General features: G+C 41.4%; 1 protein-coding gene, 1 long non-coding RNA gene and 2 gene segments (V, D, J or C); 3 read left to right on the plus strand and 1 right to left on the minus strand.

Annotated features, from left to right (window-relative positions):
* Positions 1 to 30: 30 nt before the first annotated feature.
* LOC129859764 (probable non-functional immunoglobulin kappa variable 6D-41) lies at positions 31 to 3,749 on the plus strand. The segment is given in 4 exon segments: positions 31 to 238; positions 567 to 772; positions 936 to 1,223; positions 2,128 to 3,749. Coding segments are annotated over 3 exon segments (354 nt in total).
* Positions 3,750 to 5,491: 1,742 nt separating this feature from the next.
* LOC129858857 (uncharacterized) lies at positions 5,492 to 7,168 on the minus strand. Its single transcript, XR_008760104.1, has 2 exons — positions 7,036 to 7,168; positions 5,492 to 6,077 (listed from the first exon to the last, which is right to left on the minus strand). It is a non-coding gene; the product is annotated as an uncharacterized LOC129858857 (long non-coding RNA).
* An 886-nt stretch (positions 7,169 to 8,054) lies between these two features.
* LOC129858858 (Ig kappa chain V-III region VH-like) lies at positions 8,055 to 9,031 on the plus strand. The segment is given in 2 exon segments: positions 8,055 to 8,169; positions 8,336 to 9,031. Coding segments are annotated over 2 exon segments (378 nt in total).
* Positions 9,032 to 18,481: 9,450 nt separating this feature from the next.
* Positions 18,482 to 20,467, plus strand: part of LOC129860095 (excitatory amino acid transporter 5-like) — a 60,789-nt gene continuing 58,803 nt past the window's right edge. Inside the window, exons 1-3 of the mRNA XM_055930419.1 lie at positions 18,482 to 18,646; positions 19,548 to 19,627; positions 20,037 to 20,252. Of these exons, the coding sequence (XP_055786394.1) occupies positions 18,482 to 18,646; positions 19,548 to 19,627; positions 20,037 to 20,252 (461 nt within the window). The remainder of the gene's footprint in view (positions 18,647 to 19,547; positions 19,628 to 20,036; positions 20,253 to 20,467) is intronic.

The following is a 20,467-nucleotide window of genomic DNA, read 5'->3' on the forward strand; positions in this document are numbered from 1 at the left end:
CTACGTAGCTAATAACTGTTGTTACGGGGATTCTTATTGTAGCAACACACTTTTGGAGGGAAGGCAATCCCGCGCTGTGTTAGCTAAGTTTTCATGTCATCGGGTGTAGTTCATAAAGTTTGAAGCGTATATGTTAGGATGGTAACGTTATAATAATTAAGGATGAAGCGTGAATTCATGCCAGGAATAATAAGTGTGAAGTTTGATTTCCTCCCTTCTGTAATAAGCAGCCAATGAGGTATTTTTCCTTTATTCATGTGTTTAATCTAATACTGTTATAGCGCCGGCTAAACTGTTTATGTATGTAAGCACTTCAGAGTTATACTACGCTAATAAGTCACTCGTAAGATAAGGTTGTAAGAGTGTGCTTAACTGTATTTTTCATTTACTTTATAGTTCTCACGGAAGGTGATAATTCTGACTAAATGTACAGAATAAAGCCGCCAGTTAAAATCAAGGAACGGTTGTGCTCGTGGTTACTAGAGGGGGCTACATCAAGTCCTTCCACAGATTTAGGTCAACTATTCCCTTCCATGTTTAATATTATTATTGTGTTGCTTTAACAGTTTCATCATCTGTCCTGAGGAAGGGTATTTCCATAGAGGAGGTGCTTTGCATTGGCAGCTCATGCTTCAGTGCTCTGGGAGTGTTTATAACCCTGTGAGTTTCAGACTGCAGGACTGAGATCTGTCCTTCAACAAAACAGAAACCACGACAACCATGACTCTGATCACCATCTTCATCTGGACACTGGTCTGCTGCTGCCTCAAAGGTCTGTTGTTTTATAACTCTTACAAAGGAAAAATACATATTGCTGAGTGCCTTGTATAATCATTGAAATGGATCTCAATTAATAAATGTCCCTGCATAAAATGTTATCAAATATAAATTCTCTTATTTATACTCATTGATTAATTTATATTTTTCCTCTTCAGGATCCAGAGGTCAGGTGACTGTGACTCAGCCTCCTGTAGTGACATTTTCTCCAGGAGACCCCGTCACTCTGACCTGTAGAACCAACCCTAAAGTGCGCAAATGGGATAGCGGAAATGAGTGTGCATTCTGGTATCAACAGAGACCTGGAGAGGCTCCTAAACTCCTGATAAAATACGTAAAGACACGGCTAGATGGGATTCCTGCTAGATTCAGTGGCAGTGGGTCTGAGAGCGACTTCACTCTGACCATCAGTGGAGTCCAGGCTGAAGATGCAGCAGTTTACTACTGTAAGAGTTACCACTATCTCAACAGTATAAAAATCTTCACACAGTGATTTAGAGACGTACAAAAACCTCCTGCTCGAAATACACACATCACTGGTCCACTGAACACAGAACTAATGGTCTTGTTATATGACATCACCAAGTACAACCACTTTACTAACTCAGAAATAATGGTTACAAACTAGTTTCATAACCCTCCCAACATCCCATGTCTACAAATATCCTCCTTACCAAAAAGATGCAGGTGAAATAGTCCCATTGAGGATGAATAATCCATATCATGTCAACATATAATCATGTGTGAAGCAAAAATGTTTGTATGCCTCAATGCTTGGTTGACCAACCAGACACACACAGCTGGCAACTTCTGTGTAGCAGTATTGGGTGTGTAAGTGCATGACTGTGTTTGACAGAGAGAGCCCTGTGAAACAGAAACTTAGATTTGCATGGCCCCTCTCACAGAATAGAGAAGTCCCCAGATGTTCCCCCATCCTTAACACGACACCAGCGCTAGACCAGAGGAGGTCAAAGTCAGAGGTTAGATGTCAGTCACAGGTCATTTTATAGGTCACTGCACTAATCTTGTGTGGTGTGCACAGGAAGAGGTTGGACACAGGTCATCAGCCAGACTGGTAAAGGTCAAAGATGAAAAAGTCAGAGGTCAGTTCCTCAGGGAAGAGAGTCAGTTCAACCCCAACATGCCACCAGACTGCCTGTCACTCCATAGTAGTCAGCTTTTTGTTTTCTTGCCAAAGATAATAGTTGACAAGAGCACAATTGTCTAAGGTCAGATTTTACATCCCTAGTGCCCACTAGAATGGCATGAGGAAGTATTAGATAGATAGTGATGTACATCTGAAGAAACATCAGGAATCTTTATTGAGCCAGATTCGTCATGCATTTACAGGGAATCAGCGCTGAGACAGATTCATCATGAATTCAACAGGAACCAACACTGAGCCAGAATCATCATAAATTCATCATGATTCAACACTGAGCCAGATGGACGACCTTCATCCCAGTCTAGAATACCTCCAAGGTCACTGACAGGTCAGCCAGTGGCAAAGGTCAACACTTCCAAAGTCACATGCTCAGACACACATACACACAACCTCCTAATGCCTCCACCAGTACCTGTCCTGTACCACACAGGAGCATCTCCCAGACCTAACCCTGAGTAAACTAGAATGGACATCAGACAGAGGACAACAATAACCTCCGGGTGATATGTCTGACCTAGCAAGGTCATAGGTCAGATATGTAAAAGGTTGCACCTTGCCTCTAAGCCAGTAAGATTAGAGCAGTACAGCACTTTATCATTCCTTATTACTGGAATCTGAAGCGATGTATTTTCTCTGTATCCCAGTTTTCTACACCATCAGCTAGGAGATCTGTCACAACGTTATTTTCATTCAACAAAGCCTCATAGCGGTTATGAACTTGGGCAAACATTATTGTAGTGGCACCATGTTGAACTTGTTCATTTTCAACTGTAGCCTACACAAATCAAACCAAAATGTTATGATCAAATAAACAAGCAATAAAACGTTTTTTTTTTTTAATTGTTTGGTTAAAGTTTGTTGTATTGTTCATGCGTGCCTACAAGCTGCTAGGTGTATATGGTTCCAGGTGAAGAGAAACGAAAGAGCGAGTGGGAGGAGTTTATTGAGGTACAACCAATCAGAAAACTATTTTGTTGACAACTAGTTGAAGCAACAGATGATGACATTCACTTTTTATTACCAGCAGTCAAATTCAGCTAACCATTATGATACTAATATCTGGTGATGTTGATACTGTTCTGTCATTGCACACCTATCTAGATATGAATGTCAAAAAGTGATAAAACAGCTTGCAGGCCCAGTCTGTAGTTCCACCACCAGCTGAACCTGATACTGTTTGACTAGTAACTCTTTATTTTCTGTCAGAACCATAGACTTAGATAGAACACATCATTATTGTATCTGCCCCATTATGGTGTCTGTGAGAGCACAGGCAGTGCCATTGAGGCCATCTCCATTTTGAAGTAGTCCATTTTCTTCTTCTACTACTTTTACTGGTAAACAAGCTGAAAGGGTGCATACTGCCTCCTAGACTGGGTTGTTTGAACAAGTATAAAGCCGATTTAGTTTCCTTATATGAACTGTAACTCAGTAAAATCATTGAAATTGCTGCATGTTGCGTTTATATTTTAGATTAGTATAGAATTGTCAACGACTCCAGTCACCCAAGTCATAGACTGTTCTCTCTGCTACCGCACGGCAATCGGTACCGGAGAGTCAAGTCTAGGTCCAAAAGGCTCCTTAAAACACCTTCTACGCACAAGCCATAAGACTGCTGAATAATTAATCAAATGGCCACCTGGACTATTTGCGTTGACCCCTCCCCCCTTAGCTTTATACACTGCTGCTACTGACAGTTTATTATCTATGCATAGTCACTTTACCCCTACCTACATGTACAAATTACCTCGACTAACCTGTACCCCCGCACACTGACTCAGTACTGAATAAATCCTCATTATTGTTATTTTATTGTAATCATTATTGTTTTATTTGATTGATTTTTTTAACTCCATTTTATTAAAATTGCATTATTGGTTAGGGGCTTGTAAGTAAGCATGTCCCGGTAAGGTCTACCTACACCTGTTGCATTCGGCGCATGTGACAAATAACATTTGATTTTATTTTATTTAAAAGCAATACCCTAGTATTGAATGAAAACACTTACATGTAACTAAATACTATGGTAAATTCCAGGCCTTCCACGGATTTAGGTCAGCTATTTCCTTCCATGTTTAATATTATTATTGTGTTGCATTAACAGTTTCATCATCTGTCCTGAGGAAGGGTATTTCCATAGAGAAGGTGATTTGCATTGGCAGCTCATGCTTCAGTGCTCTGAGAGTGTTTATAGCCCTGTGAGTTTCAGACTGCAGGACTGAGATCTGTCCTGACACTTTAAGACTGCAGTGTTATCAGCATTGGGTACAGTCTGTTCAGTCTTCTCAGAGCCACAAATGATGATGATACCACTGATTCCCCTGCTGACCACTCTGGGGTTCCTGACTCAGGGTGAGAAAGTCTGCTCTCTGACCTTTCTGAACTGCCGTCTTCAGAGAGCATCTGTTAAGAAACAGAGACGTTTTGAGAACAGGCGTTTGAGAAGCCTCTATGATACTGCTTGTACATGGTGCGAGAAAACAGTTATTTTATTTACGATTATTATGACTTATTCTCCACCTCTCATTTCCAGAATCATCTGGGGCTGGAGTTGTGACTCAGTCTCCTACTGCCAAGTCTGTTAGCCTGGGAGAGACTGTGTATCTGAGCTGCACAGCCAGTAAAGGGGTGGATGATGACCTGAGCTGGTACCTGCAGAAACCTGGACAGTCCCCTCAACTCCTCTTCTATAAAATAAGTCAACGTCAGTCTGAAACTCCTGATCATTTCAGTAGCAGTGGATCTGAACCAGATTTTACTCTGACCATCAGTGAAGTCCAGGCTGAAGATGTAGGAGATTACTACTGCATGGGTGTGTACACTGATGGGAGGACACAGTGATTTAGAGTCATACAAAAACCTTCCTCAGTCAGACTGCACAGAGACTGTACTGTTGCAGCTGGGACCTACTACAGGTGTTGAGGAGCAACAGACTATGACATGAAACACTGGTTCACTGAACACAGACTTAAAATCCTCATACAGCGTTAGACAGTCCCACACCGGGACAATGTTACTCTGGTTACTCATGACAGGACCATAGTTCACCCAACCACCTCCTCTACACAACCATAACCCTTACATCACATCCATATAGAAACAACCACTTTACTACCACACCATTGACCTTCAGCTCTGGAATGTTCGGATAGAAATACATTGTGTAGAACAGATATCATTATCTGTCAAAAAGAACATTGAGTGTTAAAGTCTTTAATTTTTTAAATGTTTCGCCTCACTGAATGCAAGCTTGATTTGCATGGTCAGTGTGGGATGGTTTGGCTGCTCCCAGAATAGAGAAGTTCTGTCCCCAAGGGGGTCAGAGAGAGAGAGAGAGAGAGAGAGAGAGAGAGAGAGAGAGAGAGAGAGAGAGAGAGAGAGAGAGAGAGAATGAAACAGCAGAACACACATACAACAACATTCAGTACAAGACAGATGACATGTCTTACTCTCATTTAGAGGAGGAATATAATTATGATAAATACTATGATCTAGCTGTAGTTACATTTACATTTGTTGTCACAGTAAATACATGAGTCAACTAATCCATCATGTTATTTTCAAATCCAACTTTATTAGAACTAAGACAAACAGCAACATCACAGTAACAGTCTGAGTACAGAACACATAGAAGTCTCCTGTACTCTATACAATACACATTACTACCCAGACTGTGGTCTCCCCAGCAGTACTAGAGTTTACTCAGTACACTACTCTAACACACTACTACTGCTCCAACCAGGCCACAGACCAGAGCCTCGTCTACTCCTGCTTCCCCAGACAGAGCTCCTGTTGTGGGCCTCCTCCACTAGGTCCTAGACCAGACACTGGCTCCTGCGAAGAGGGGAGGCCTGGGTGTGTTGGAAGTGGGAGACCCTGCAGGTGTAGAGCTCTCCCTGCTCCCAGCCTGCCTTGCTCAGGGTCAGGGTGCTGCTGCGTCTGTAAAGGCCTTCCTTCTCTTCTTCTGGACTGGTCACAACCCCCTGGCTCACCTCCAGCCCGTCCACCTCCCAGCTCACCAGCGCCCCCTGAGGGGAGTAGTCAGTCAGCAGGCAGGCCAGTGAGGCAGAGCCCCCAGAAAGCTGCTCAGAGGAGGGGGGGAGCAGAGACACCGTGGGACTGACAGTAGGACCAGCTGGAGAGGAGAGAACGTTTTAATGTTACATTCCAGAGGAGAGAGAAATAGAGTGTTCAATAAAATACATAACTTATTAAGGTTCACAGAGAACACAACACCTCACAACTCAACATCAATTACATAAATGCACAATAAAGTACATCACTGTTGCTGATCGTTTATTTAGCCATGTATTTTCACAGCCTGTAAAATATCTTTGCTGTAAAAGGGACAAGGACCCAATTCATCAAGTGATCTTATCGCCCAATATCACTTCTAAATGCAGATATTAAGTAACTTTATACTCTGCTGATCAAACAACAACAAAGCAGCCAACCCCACCAGTGTTTTTGGTAAACAGCTGAGGGATGGAACTGGAGAACTGTAACCTCTCTCAAATTCATAGACAGAGCTATGGATGCAAGGACTGGCCATCCATAAACTACAAATTATAATTTCAACCATGTTTTGAGGCTATGTAGTGTTTGTTTAAAATTACATTGTTCACAAACAATTTAGTAAAACATGAATCTTTTTGGGGTTCTGATTAGAGTATGATAGTTGAACTAAGCTCATGAGGCAAATAAAATCAATGGGTATATATCATTAATATAATTAAAAGTCCCAAAATGGATGTAGCCCTTTTAAAGTCGGTCCACTTTACCATAATATCAGACAATAAAACAAAGTATGTTAAGGTCCACAACATTTTATGTATACTAACAACATTATCTGTATATTTGAACTCATCATAGCAGGGAACTAAACCTGATGAAAACTCTTTCAATAAAAATCTAGTTATTTTGTGTAACTTGTTCAAAGACAGGTTGTGTGGAACTGGACTGGAAGTCTCCCACTGACTGTAGATACTATTTTGCATTCTAAGCCCTCCAATCTAAAAGAAATACTAATAATCTGGTGTTCAGTATTTCTATTTTCTGTCGTGTTTTGTAAGAAGTAAAGGAAAAACACTTACTTTTCAGCAGCAGTTTGGTCCCTCCACCGAACGTGTACCACAGTGATACAGTCTAGTTAAGACGCCGTACAAAAACCTCCTTCACACAAGAGTGAGCTCACCCTGCACTAACAGAACCACTCATATAGCTCCACACAGCTTTGTAGAGATGTACTATACTCATAAAGCATTACACATCCTAACATACAATTACACTATCAGTATTTGACACCCTTGATATAGGAAATATTATAGCAAGTAATTCTCTGTAAGGGGTACGTATTGGCGGCAGAGAAGTCAGGCGCAGGAGAGCAGAAACTGTGTTTACAACGGCACAGTTTAATAATAAAAATCACCGTACACAGAACAATCAATACAATGGGTACAAAATCTGTCGCACACCAGAATAACGTGCACAAGCACTTACAATAAGCAATTCCGGACAAGGACATGGGGGGAACAGAGGGTTAAATACACAACATGTAATGATGTAATTGAAACCAGGTGTGTGGGAAGACAAGACAAAACAAATGGAAAGTGGATCGATGATGGCTAGAAGACCGGCGACGCCGACCGCCGAACGCCGCCCGAACAAGGAGAGGAGCCAACTTCGGCGGGAAGTCGTGACATACTCATGTTTATCATTTACATTTTATTCATTTAGCAGACACTCTTATCCAGAGCATCTATGTGCATTCATCTTAAGATAACTAGGTCAGACAACCACAAAAAGTAAGCACTTTATGTACCTATATAGCATACTCTGATTAATGAAGTCTCTGATTTGGGCCTAAAAAAAAATGTTTTTTCATCCAACGATGTTAGATGTTATCATATTGCATATGGGCAGAGTGAGACATTGTCATTTGCAGCAAATATCAATATTGACAATTGTGCCATTTTACTGTCTACAACAGAAATATTATGCAATTCACATGATTATTATTTGCAGTTTATTATTCTGTCCTGAGGTAGGGTATTTCCATAGAGGTGATTTGCATTGGCAGCTCATGCTTGAGTGCTCTGGAAGTGTTTATAGCCCTGTGAGTTTCAGACTGCAGGACTGAGATCTGTCCTTCAACACAACAGAAACCACGACAACCATGACTCTGATCACCATCTTCATCTGGACACTGGTCTGCTGCTGCCTCAAAGGTCTGTTGTTTTATAACTCTTACAATGGCAAAGGACATATTGTTGAGTGCCTTGTATAATCATTGAAATGGCTCTCAATTAATGAATGTCTCTGCATAAAATATTATTAAATATAAATGATCTCTTATTTATATTCGTTGATTAATTAATATTTTTTCCTCTTCAGGATCCAGAGGTCAGGTGACTGTGACTCAGCCTCCTGTAGTGACATTTTCTCCGGGAGACCCCGTCACTCTGACCTGTACAACCAACCCTAAAGTGTACAAATGGAGTAATGGAAATGAGTGTGCACTCTGGTATCAACAGAGACCTGGAGAAGCTCCTAAACTCTTGATAGAATACGTAAAGACACGGCTAGATGGGATTCCTGCCAGATTCAGTGGCAGTGGGTCTGAGAGTGACTTCACTCTGACCATCAGTGGAGTCCAGGCTGAAGATGCAGCAGTTTACTACTGTCAGAGTGACCACAGTGGTAATGTGATCACACAGTGATTTAGAGACATACAAAAACCTCCTGCACAAAATGACACACATCACTGGTCCTCTGAACACAGAACTAATGGTCTTGTTATATGACATCACCAAGTATAACCACTTTACTAACTCACGGAAATAATGGTTACAAACTACTGTAGTTTCTTACAGTTTTTTTCAATCACTTTGGCACTAATTTCAGAACCTTGTGGTCATTTTCCAGAACTCCAGACACAAAACTCAAAACGGTCATCACTTGTAACACAGGCTGTCCAATGTTCAAAACATTGCATTGTGCATTCATATCTTTAAAGAAACCTTGCACTTGCAGAATCATTGGTTCAAATAACTCATTTATCATGAAATACCATAGGACCATTCATTTAGATCACCCACACACAAGATACCGATAGTTTCACTGTGTAGTTGTTCTTACGATCATTAAATATTGTAATACAAAATATATGACAGGTTTCATTATGCTACTAAACATAAATACATCACTGTAAAAGGACTAGTAGAGATAATACTACAGACAAAGTGGAATCATTGAACAAAATATATTTATTGATGAAATACAATAAAATCACAACATAGGTTTCTTTGAATCAAAGCAAAAATAATTAGCTACAAAAAATAGAAAAAAACTACAGTAAAACATCAACTGCAGTGTTCCTCACCTGGCTTACTGTAAAAAGCCAAACAAAGGATTGATTACTGTACTTCTATATTTCCCACAACCCTGTCTTGTGGATTTGGCCATAGGTTCTCATCCACATCACATTGGATGTTTTCATTAGCCAAACATCTTGGGTAGAATCTTCGGGCGAATCCAGGCCTGACACTGGTCTGCCGTGATGTCATTGCATGCGTCATTCATGGCCTGGAGAAGGGTGGCTTGTTCGTGAGGGCGCCTATCATATACCTTCCACCTCCATGTGGAGAAAAATTCCTCAATCGGGTTAAGGAAAGGAGAGTATGGGGGTACGTACAGGGTGGTAAATTGTGGTTGGGCCTGAAACCATGCTTGCACCATTTGAGCATGGTGGAACCTGACATTATCCCACACAATGACAGGTCATTCCATCAGCTCTACAGACCTGATTTAGCTCATCAAGGAAGGTTACATTCGAACAACGAATCATGTGGCTGCCTGCAACTCAATATATAGAGTATATAGAGTAGAGAGCTTTAGATGTTGTTCGACCAAACATTAGAATGGGCAAGATGAGTAATCTAAGCAACTTTGACCGTGCTATGATTGCTGATGCCACACATGGTGGTTCCAGCATCTCAGAAACAGCTGCCTTCCTGGGATTTTTACGCACTACAGTCTCTAGAGTTTACAGAGAATGGTACGATAAACAAAACACATTCAGTGAGCGGCCTCTCTGTGGGCAAAAACACCTTGTTAATGAGAGAGGTCAGAGGAGAATGTCCAGACTCATTCAAGCTAACAGAAAGGCCACACATGCTCAAATAACAGCTGTTTAAAACAGTGCTGTGCAGAAGGACATCTCTTAACGTACAACACCATGAATAATTCAGGCTGTTGTGGAGGCAAAAGGGGGTCCTACTCAGTACTAGATAGGTGTACCTAATAAAGTGACCGGTGAGTGTACAGTAATGTCAAATCTGAAAACATGGTCTGGGAAAGTGGTACATGGCACCATAGAAACGGTGTCTGATAAAGAATGATGATGAAATATTACATCCATAGATAATGTAGTCCAATTGGTTCATGTTCCACGGTAATTGGTGTCAATGGATCTCGTTATCCTGAAACTTTCGTGATCTAAATATGGAATATTGTTTGTCAGTTTCCAGAAAACTATGCATTAAGAGTAATCCAACAGTCACTTATCATTTTGAGCAGTTGTATCAATTGATAGTAAGATCATTGTAATGAAATTAATAGACAGTCATCTCATATGTAATGTGTGAATTGCATTTTGAAATGGTAATACTTTGATGTTAAGTTGTGTCATTTTGAACAGGTGATTTTAGTTCAATGAACAAATTATCTTAGCTTTATGTGTATTGTATCCAAGCAATTGGAAAAAGTGTTAGAGTTTTGAAAAATTTGCATTTTGATCATTGGTTGTGAGTTTAGTGTCTAGAGTTTTGAAAAATGACATCAAGGTTCCATAATTAGTGCCAAAGTGATTGTAAAAAACTGTAACCCTTCCAACCTCCCATGTCTACAAATGTTCCTTCGTATCAGAAAGATAAAGGTAAAATAGTCCTATTGAGGATGAATAATCCATATCAGGTCAACATATAATCATGTGTGAAGCTAAACGTTTTTAACTGTTGGTGTTCCTCAATGCTTCGTTGACCAACCAGACACACCCAGCTGGCCAACACTTCAGGGGAGCAGTGTGTGTGTGTGTGTGTGTGTGTGTGTGTGTGTGTGTGTGTGTGTGTGTGTGTGTGTGTGTGTGTGTGTGTGTGTGTGTGTGTGTGTGTGTGTGTGTGTGTGTGTGTGTGTGTGTGTGTGTGTGTGTGTGTGTGTTGATCTGTTCACAGTGTGACAGTGTGAAACAGAAACAGAGATTTTCATGGCTCCTCTCCCAGAATAGACCAGTACACTCCCCAGATGTTCCCCCATCGATAACACAACACCAGAGCTAGACCAGAGGAGGTTGGGCAGTGGACACCAGACAGACTGGCAGAGGTCAAAGATCAAAGTCAGAGGTCAGATGTCAGTCACCCATTCATTTTATAGGTCACTGCACTAATCTTGTGTGGTGTGGACAGGAAGGTGTTGGGCATCAGACGTCAACCTGACTTCGCTACCAGTACGCACACACCTGACACTAAAAGAATAGTTGACAATTTTCTAAGGTCAAAGTGCACTAGAATGGCATGAGGGAGGATTTGATAGCTAGTGATGTACATCTGAATGTTCATCAGGAATTCATCAGGAATCAACACAGACAGAATCATCATGAATTCATCAGGAATCAGCACTGAGACAGATTCATCAGGAATTTATCAGGAATCAGAGCCAGATGGAAGTCCTTCATCTCAGTCTAGAATACCTCCAGGGTCACTGACAGGTCAGCCAGTGGCAAAGGTCAACAGTTCCAAAGTCACATGCTCAGAAATACACACAACCTCCTAATGCCTCCACCAGTACCTGTCCTGTACAGCACAGGGGCATCTCCCAGACCTAATCCTGAGTAAACTAGAATGGACATCAGTTAGAGGACAACATTCACCTCCAGCTGATACGTCGGACCTAGCTAGATCATCAAATAAAATCCATCTTTATTTATACTGCACATTTCAGACATGGAATGCAAGACAATGTGCTTCACAGGAAAAACAAATAAAAACAATGAAAATAAAAACATGAAATATTGACAACACAACAAATATAAGAGGATAAAAAACAAAATAATAACAAACAAAAAAACTGAACGACTGAAAAGGAAAGCGAAAAATAGGCCAGATATGAAAGGTTGTGCCTTGCCTCTATGCTACTACGCATTACAGCATATGACCATTCCTTCCACCAGTGGAGGGTTTGAACAGGCTCCTGCAGTGGACAGGACAAGGACTTACTGATAATCCTCTTTTCTAGGAATCAAGGAAGAGGTCATAATGAATCACTCGTCTCCTGACCCACACTGTGTGTACGTTAGGGTCAGGAGATACAGGAGGGTCAAGACGTTTGTCTTTGTGTGTGTGTGTCCTGCTTGTGCATGTTTGTGTGTGCAAGTGTCCTGTATGTGCATGTGTGTGTGTGTGTGTGTCTGTCTGTGTCCTGTGTGCATTTGTGCGTGTGTGTGTATGTGTGTCTGTGTGTCTTTGTGTGTGTCCTATATGTGTATAAGTGTGAGTGTGTGTGTGTGTCCTGTGTGTATGTGTGTGTGTGACACCAGCAGTAGATATAAATACCTAGGAGCTCCCCAAGCAGGCTAATGGATTAATAGCTGCTGGATCTGATGGATTAACACACCAAGTGTCCTTCATGTCACGGCTGCCGCACGCAGGAAGTGCCTCAGTCAGAGGTGAAGTGATATCCTGTTTGCGCTGGTTTCTGGCTGACACGGTACTGGAGGTAAGCAGAACACCACCTCCTGGATCGCGCCACACCCACAAATGACTCCTAGTTATTTTCTGTTCACCTTTATATTCTGCTTCCAAAGACAAACCGAATACCTGTCTGGAACCACGCTATGTAAATGGAACCTATAAGGATCAAGTAACTTAGCGTCTGCTAAATGACTAAAATGTCAAACGTAATGAAATAATAGGATACTCAGTCACCTTGAGATACTCAGTCACCTTGAGATACTCAGTCTGCTAAACCTGGAGTGAGTGTGTGTGTGTGTGTGTGTGTGTGTGTCTTAGCGGTCATCCTGTCCATTGTCCAGGGCAGGGATTAGCTGATTGAATTGGAGTTAGTGACCATTGTCTGATCAACAGGTCACATTGAATGGACATGGCATGTCTTTACACGCAGACAGGACACACAGATAGAACATGGGATGACATGGCATAAACATGGGAAAGCACATGGTATAGACAGACATGGGACAAATATCAGATAGCCAGAACATGGGACTGACATGGGACACTCAGATCTTGTCATGTGACCATCCAGACGAGGAAAACAATGTCTCTGACCAAAGCCCATTCTAAAGCTCTGACTCAGGTTAATGTCCTGGTTCTAAACCACTGTCTGTAAAGGAAACACTAGGCAGTCATCAAGGTCCTTGGAGAGCAGATGTTAACAGATCCTTAGGAACTTTTACAGCTGCACCATCGAGAGCATCCTGACTGGTTGTATCACTGTTTGGTATGGCATCTACACCGCCCTTGACCGGAAGACCCTACAGAGGGTGGTGCGGGCAGCCCAGCGCATCACTGGGGGTGAGCTACCATTCATCCAGGACGTACATGCCAGGCCGTGTCTGAGAAAGGCCTGGAAAATTTCCAAAGACTCCAGCCTAACTACTACTGCTCCCCCTCACACCTACAAATGATTATTGATTAGATGTATTACTACCACTACGCTGCTGATCAAATGATTATTGATTAGATGTATTACTACCACTACGCTGCTGATCAAATGATTATTGATTAGATGTATTACTACCACTATGCTGCTGATCAAATGATTATTGATTAGATGTATTACTACCACTACGCTGCTGATCAAATGATTATTGATTAGATGTATTACTACCACTATGCTGCTGATCAAATGATTATTGATTAGATGTATTACTACCACTACGCTGCTGATCAAATGATTATTGATTAGATGTATTACTACCACTATGCTGCTGATCAAATGAATATTGATTGTCATTACCATTAGTATCTCTATTTATCCTGCTACTAGTCAATATTACTCCTGTTTACATGTATATATTACCATTAGTATCTCTATTTATCCTGCTACTAGTCAATATTACTCCTGTTTACATGTATATATTACCATTAGTATCTCTATTTATCCTGCTACTAGTCAATATTACTCCTGTTTACATGTATATATTACCATTAGTATCTCTATTTATCCTGCTACTAGTCAATATTACTCCTGTTTACATGTATATATTACCATTAGTATCTCTATTTATCCTGCTACTAGTCAATATTACTCCTGTTTACATGTATATATTACCATTAGTATCTCTATTTATTCTGCTACCGGTCACCATTACTCCGTTTCCATGTATATGTTACCATTAGTATATTACCATAAGTATTTATATATTCCTGCTCACTTTTCAGCCCTGTTTGCAGCCCAGGGGCCTCGTTTATAAAACGGATTTACGATCAATTTTGATCTTAAGTATGACTTACGCAGAAAACCACGTATAAGTAGTTATTTATAAAACCTCACTTTGACTTGGAAATTACCTTATCTCTACGCAAAGTCTAGACTTGACGTAAGTGATTTTCCTGCTGGTTATGTAGGGCTATTCTTTTCTTCCCTTGCAGTTTAAGGTCAGACCATTTCTTTTTCACATCAGCCACAGTTCTGTCTTGCTGCCCCGCCTCGTTCACTGCAGCGGCGACACACTCCCAAGCTAGCTGTTTGGCTTTGTTTGTCAACCCACTATTTAATCCACCGAGTAATACGAAATAAGTAATAAATGGGCTTCTTAGAAGCTGCGTAAGCAAGGTTCTTATGCTCAGTATCTTTCACACACACACACACACACACACACACACACACACACACACACACACACACACACACACACACACACACACACACACACACACACACACACACACACACACACACACACACACACACACACACACACACACACACACACACAGCTGCCATACTGTTACAGTGATTATTATTATTATTTATCCTGCTACCAGTCACTTTCTTCTGATCCCTGCCTACATGTATCTACCTCAAATACTTTAGTATCCCTGCACATTCCAAATGTAGTATTGAACACTGACCCTGTATATAGCTTCCTCTCTGTGGTACTGAACACTGACCCCGTATATAGCTTCCTCTCTGTGGTACTGAACACTGACCCTGTATATAGCTTCCTCTCTGGGGTACTGAACACTGACCCTGTATATAGCTTCCTCTCTGTGGTACTGAACACTGACCCCGTATATAGCTTCCTGTCTGTGGTACTGACACACTGACCCTGTATATAGTTTCCTGTCTGTGGTACTGAACACTGACCCTGTATATAGCTTCCTCTCTGAGGTACTGGCACTGACCCTGTATATAGCTTCCTCTCTGTGGTACTGACACACTGACCCTGTATATAGCTTCCTCTCTGTGGTACTGACACACTGACCCTGTATATAGCTTCCTCTCTGTGGTACTGACTCTGTGGTATTGGTTAGAGTATTTGCAAATACATTTTTTTTGTTTTATTTTATTTGTTACATGTACAAGTACAGTGCTTAAACCTGTCTGGCACCGGGGTTCCGCTAGCGGAACTCCTCCCACATTCCACTGAAAAGGCAGAGCACGAAATTCAAAAGATATTTTTTTGAAATATTTAACTTTCACACATTAACAAGTCCAATACAGCAAATGAAAGATACACATCTTGTGAATCCAGTCAACATGTCCGATTTTTAAAATGTTTTACAGCGAAAACACCACATATATTTATGTTAGCTCACCACCAAATACAAAAAAGGACAGACATTTTTCACAGCACAGGTAGCATGCACAAAGCCAACCTAACTAACCAAGAACCAACCAAACTAACCAAGAAACAACTTCATCAGATGATAGTCTTATAACATGTTATACAATAAATCTATGTTTTGTTCGAAAGATTTGCATATTTGAGGTAAAAATCAGTTTTACATTACAGCTACCATCACAGCTACCGTCAGAAATAGAACCGAAGCAGCCAGAGTAATTACAGACACCAACGTCAAATACCTAAATAGTCATCATAAAACATTTCTGAAAAATCGATGGTGTACAGCAAATTAAAGACAAACATCTTGTGAATCCAGCCAATATTTCCGATTTTTTAAGTGTTTTACAGCTAAAACACAATATAACATTATATTAGCTTACTACAATAGCCTACAACACTACCGCATTCATTCATCAAGGCACGTTAGCGATAGCAATAGGCACGTTAGCGATAGCGAATAAACCAGCAAAATATATTAATTTTCACTAACCTTCATAAACCTTCATCAGATGACAGTCCTATAACATCAGGTTATACATACACTTATGTTTTGTTCGAAAATGTGCATATTTAGAGCTGAAATCAGTGGTTATACATTGTGCTAACGTAGCATCTTTTTCCCAGAATGTGCGGATATTTTTATGACGCTCAACTATTCTGACCAAATAACTATTCATAAACGTTACTAGAAAATACATGTTGTATAGGAAATGATAGATACACTAGTTCTTAATGCAATCGCCATGTTAGAATTCTAAAAATAACTTCATTACGACATCCAGCTTAGTTATAGCGAGAGAGTACCCAAAATCTGGGCGCAAACGACTATTTCACATGTTCGACAGATATATGAAATAGCATCATAAAATGGGTCCTACATTTGATGATCTTCCATCAGAATGTTGTACAAGGGGTCCTTTGTCCAGAACAATCGTTGTTTGGTTTTAGAATGTCCTCTTCTCCAGTCAATTAGCACGGAAAGCTAGCAAAGTAGCGCGAAGCTCTCCTTCCTGAACAAAGGCACACAACGCAACACGCCTAACGTCCCGAATAAATTTCAATAATCTAATAAAACTATATTGAAAATACATACTTTACGATGATATTGTCACATGTATCAAATTAAATCAAAGCCGGAGATATTAGTTGTCTATAACGGCAGCTTTTCAGAAGGCAAAACCAGGTCCCTTCACGCGCTCTCCAGAAAACAGGAAACTGGTGACACGTCATGCCGAGAGCTTTTATTCGACCCCAGATCAAGTTATACACTCCATTTCTTCTCTCAATGCCTGTCGACATCTAGTGGAAGACGTATGAAGTGCATGTATACTAATAAATATCAAGGACATTTATAGGCAGGGCCTAGAACAGAGCATCGATTTCAGATTTTCCACTTCCTGTCAGGAAGTTTGCTGCAAAATGAGTTCTGTTTTACTCACAGATATAATTCAAACGGTTTTAGAAACTAGAGTGTTTTCTATCCAATAGTAATAATAATATGCATATTGTACGAGCAAGAATTGAGTACGAGGCCGTTTAAATTGGGCACGATTTTCCCCCAAAGTGAAAACAGCGCCCTCTGTCCTCAACAGTTTAACTTGCAAGCCCTACCCAACAGTGCTGTATTCAATATCAAAATAGTAATACAACTATTTTAAAAAACAACCACAAAAAACATGACAAATAAGACATAAAAGAGGATCCTATATACAGGGTCAGTGTGTCAGTACCACAGAGAGGAAGCTATATACAGGGTCAGTGTGTCAGTACCACAGAGAGGAAGCTATATACAGGGTCAGTGGTACTGACCCTGTATATAGGATCCTTTATGTCTTATTTCTCATCTTTTTTGTGGTTGTTTTTTTAAATAGTTGTATTACTATTTTGATATTGAATACAGCATTGTTGGGCAGGGCTTGCAAGTTAAGCACTGTACTTGTGCATGTAACAAATAAAATAAAACCAAAAAAATGTATTTGCAAATACTCTAACCAATGGAACTTTCTGAACTATAGAATGTCTCAGTGTAATTCAATACATGTAGAGATACGAATAAGATGGAAGTTAAAAAATAAAATAACAACAGTACTCTGCTTAACAGGAGTGAGAGCTCAGTGTCAGGGACTAGTACCGGCCTAGAACCTGGTAATCCCATGGGGATGTTGTGTGTGTACCTGAGTCTCTAGGAAGTATTATTTTCAAGGGCTTAATCTCCTGAAGGAGACGGAGGTTTACAGAGACTTACTCTGTCCACTTCCACCTTCTCTCTGACAACCGTTTAGATCAGCTAGTGTTTGACTGACTGACTCTCTGGCTGGACGCACTGATAGCCAGTCCTGCTGCATCGTCAGCTATCCTTTAGTCCTGCAATGGCCGGGATCGGTCCTTAGTGATTTCACTGCCTTGACTCACCACATGAACCTTTTAGAGCGGGAATCCACCTAAAGCTTTTGGAGTTTTCTTGTGAACCGTCAAGGAGGACTAGAGACACATTTCAAGCCAGGGCAGGATATTGAACAGGGACCTAAAGGGAATCCGGTGGGACCCACCAGTGACTCGCAACCCACCGGTTTGGGAATCATTCGTTGACTGAACGTAAGGCAGGACCTTGGGCCTCCAGTCCTATCTCTTCACTCCTCTCTTTCCTTCAGCCCGTGGAGTAACTGGGCCTCAGGATGGAGTGTATAAAGCACATTATAAAGAGCATGGTCTCTGTGAAGGTTTGGGCGTACATCAAGGGCTACTGTAAACGCAACGGACTGCTGACGCTCTCGGTCATCGCCGTGGTTTCCGGCTGTGTGCTCGGCTTCTCCCTCCGCAGCTTCAACCTCTCCACGCAGGTACGGAGGCGCGCTCACACACACACACACACACACAGCTATTGGGTTTTGGTTCTAGTGGGCCTAAGGTTTATAGCACTCAGGCATCCTACAGAGAGATGAGATGAGCTCTGGGTCTTAGACAGGATGATAGTGTTAACACTGAGGGCTTTGGGTCTTAGACAGAGGGGTAGTAAACCACTGAGGGGTTGGTTGAGAGGGCCTTACACTGGGATAGTGCAGACAGAGACTAAAGAGAGAGTGACCAGCAAGACACTTTCACAACACATAAAACCCTGTCTCACAAAGCTTGTACCATATTGTTGACATGGGAAACTACTCTCACTGCAGATTGATATCTGCTGTATTGAATTCAGAACAGATGCAATGCAACAATATCAACTGAGCCATAACCTGCACATGCCAGTTATACAGTAGTGATTCAGCTATTAGAGGCTGGACTTCTCAACAGCTCTACCTGGGTCAATAGTAGCCATGGTGATCCAACCCTTGACATCCACTATTTCAGTAGTGGATTAATGGGTCAGCAGCTTCTAATTTTCTGACGCACTGTTGTAATCTGCATCCGCGCTAACCTCAACCTGTCAACAAATACACAGCATCAAGCATAGCCCAATGGGAAAGCACATCACCTGAGAATGATTGATTGATTGAACTTTATTAGTCATGTAAAATCATGTAACACAATGTAAAACAAAAAATATATAACACACCAGGCACCAGACCAAGAAGTGGGTTTGACTTAGCCTGGTACAATGGAACAAATAGAATGGTCCCTAAAGTGCAAACGTTGCACACCTCATGTATTTGAAAGTATTTGAACCACTCTATGTATTTGCCCAAGGTCTGCCATGTACAGCATGTCCCCTGACCCAGAGTGCTGTGTGTCTCCCCTTTCCAGGCTAAGATCTACTTCTCGTTCCCTGGAGAACTGCTGATGAGGATGTTGAAGATGCTGATCCTGCCTCTCATCACGTCCAGGTAACACATCATCACTACTGTCTGTTCCCCATGTCCCTACTGCTTTTCTCTCTGGTCTACACCACAACCCATGCTACTTCAATAGAACGCTCTATACATTATAATGGAATAAAATGCTAATCGAATACTCGATGGATTCTAATGGAATACAACAATAAATGAATACTCTAGGAGTTCTAAAGAAACAGAATGCTATCAGAATGCTGTACGAATCCTGATGAAATTGAATGCTATGAATGCTCTATGAGTTCTAACAGAGAATAACGCTAAATGAATACTCTAGCGGTTCTCATTAAATAGAATTCCATCAGAATACTCTCTGAATTCGAATGGAATACAACACTGACTGAATGCCCCTAACTGAATGCTCCTGACTGAATGCTCCTCTGAATCCTAACTCCGTGGCCAGTCTGATGTCGGGGCTGTCAGCCATGGACACTAAGGCCAGCGGGCGGCTGGGGGTGCTAACCATCACCTACTACCTGTGGACCACCTTCATCGCTGTCATCGTCGGAATCATCCTGGTGCTGGTCATCCACCCTGGTACGGGCACAGAGAAGGACGGGCACAGAGGAGGGTCAGGGCCCGTTATGACTTCTGCTGACGCTCTGCTGGACCTCATCAGGTACGTATGCACACAAACAAGCATTTACGCACACACGGACGCACGCATGCAAACACGCACGGACAGACACACGCATGCGCACATTTGCATATACACATGGTGAAGTATCTTGAGGGGCATATTTGAATAGCATGGCCAACAGACACATTGCCTCTATCAGTAGTTGGCTGTACCAGATTCCAGAGTTTCCAGTTTTTAGTCAGTCTAAGATGTTG

Source organism: Salvelinus fontinalis, chromosome 7 (genome assembly GCF_029448725.1).
Source record: "Salvelinus fontinalis isolate EN_2023a chromosome 7, ASM2944872v1, whole genome shotgun sequence".
In the NCBI taxonomy this organism is placed as follows: domain Eukaryota; kingdom Metazoa; phylum Chordata; class Actinopteri; order Salmoniformes; family Salmonidae; genus Salvelinus; species Salvelinus fontinalis.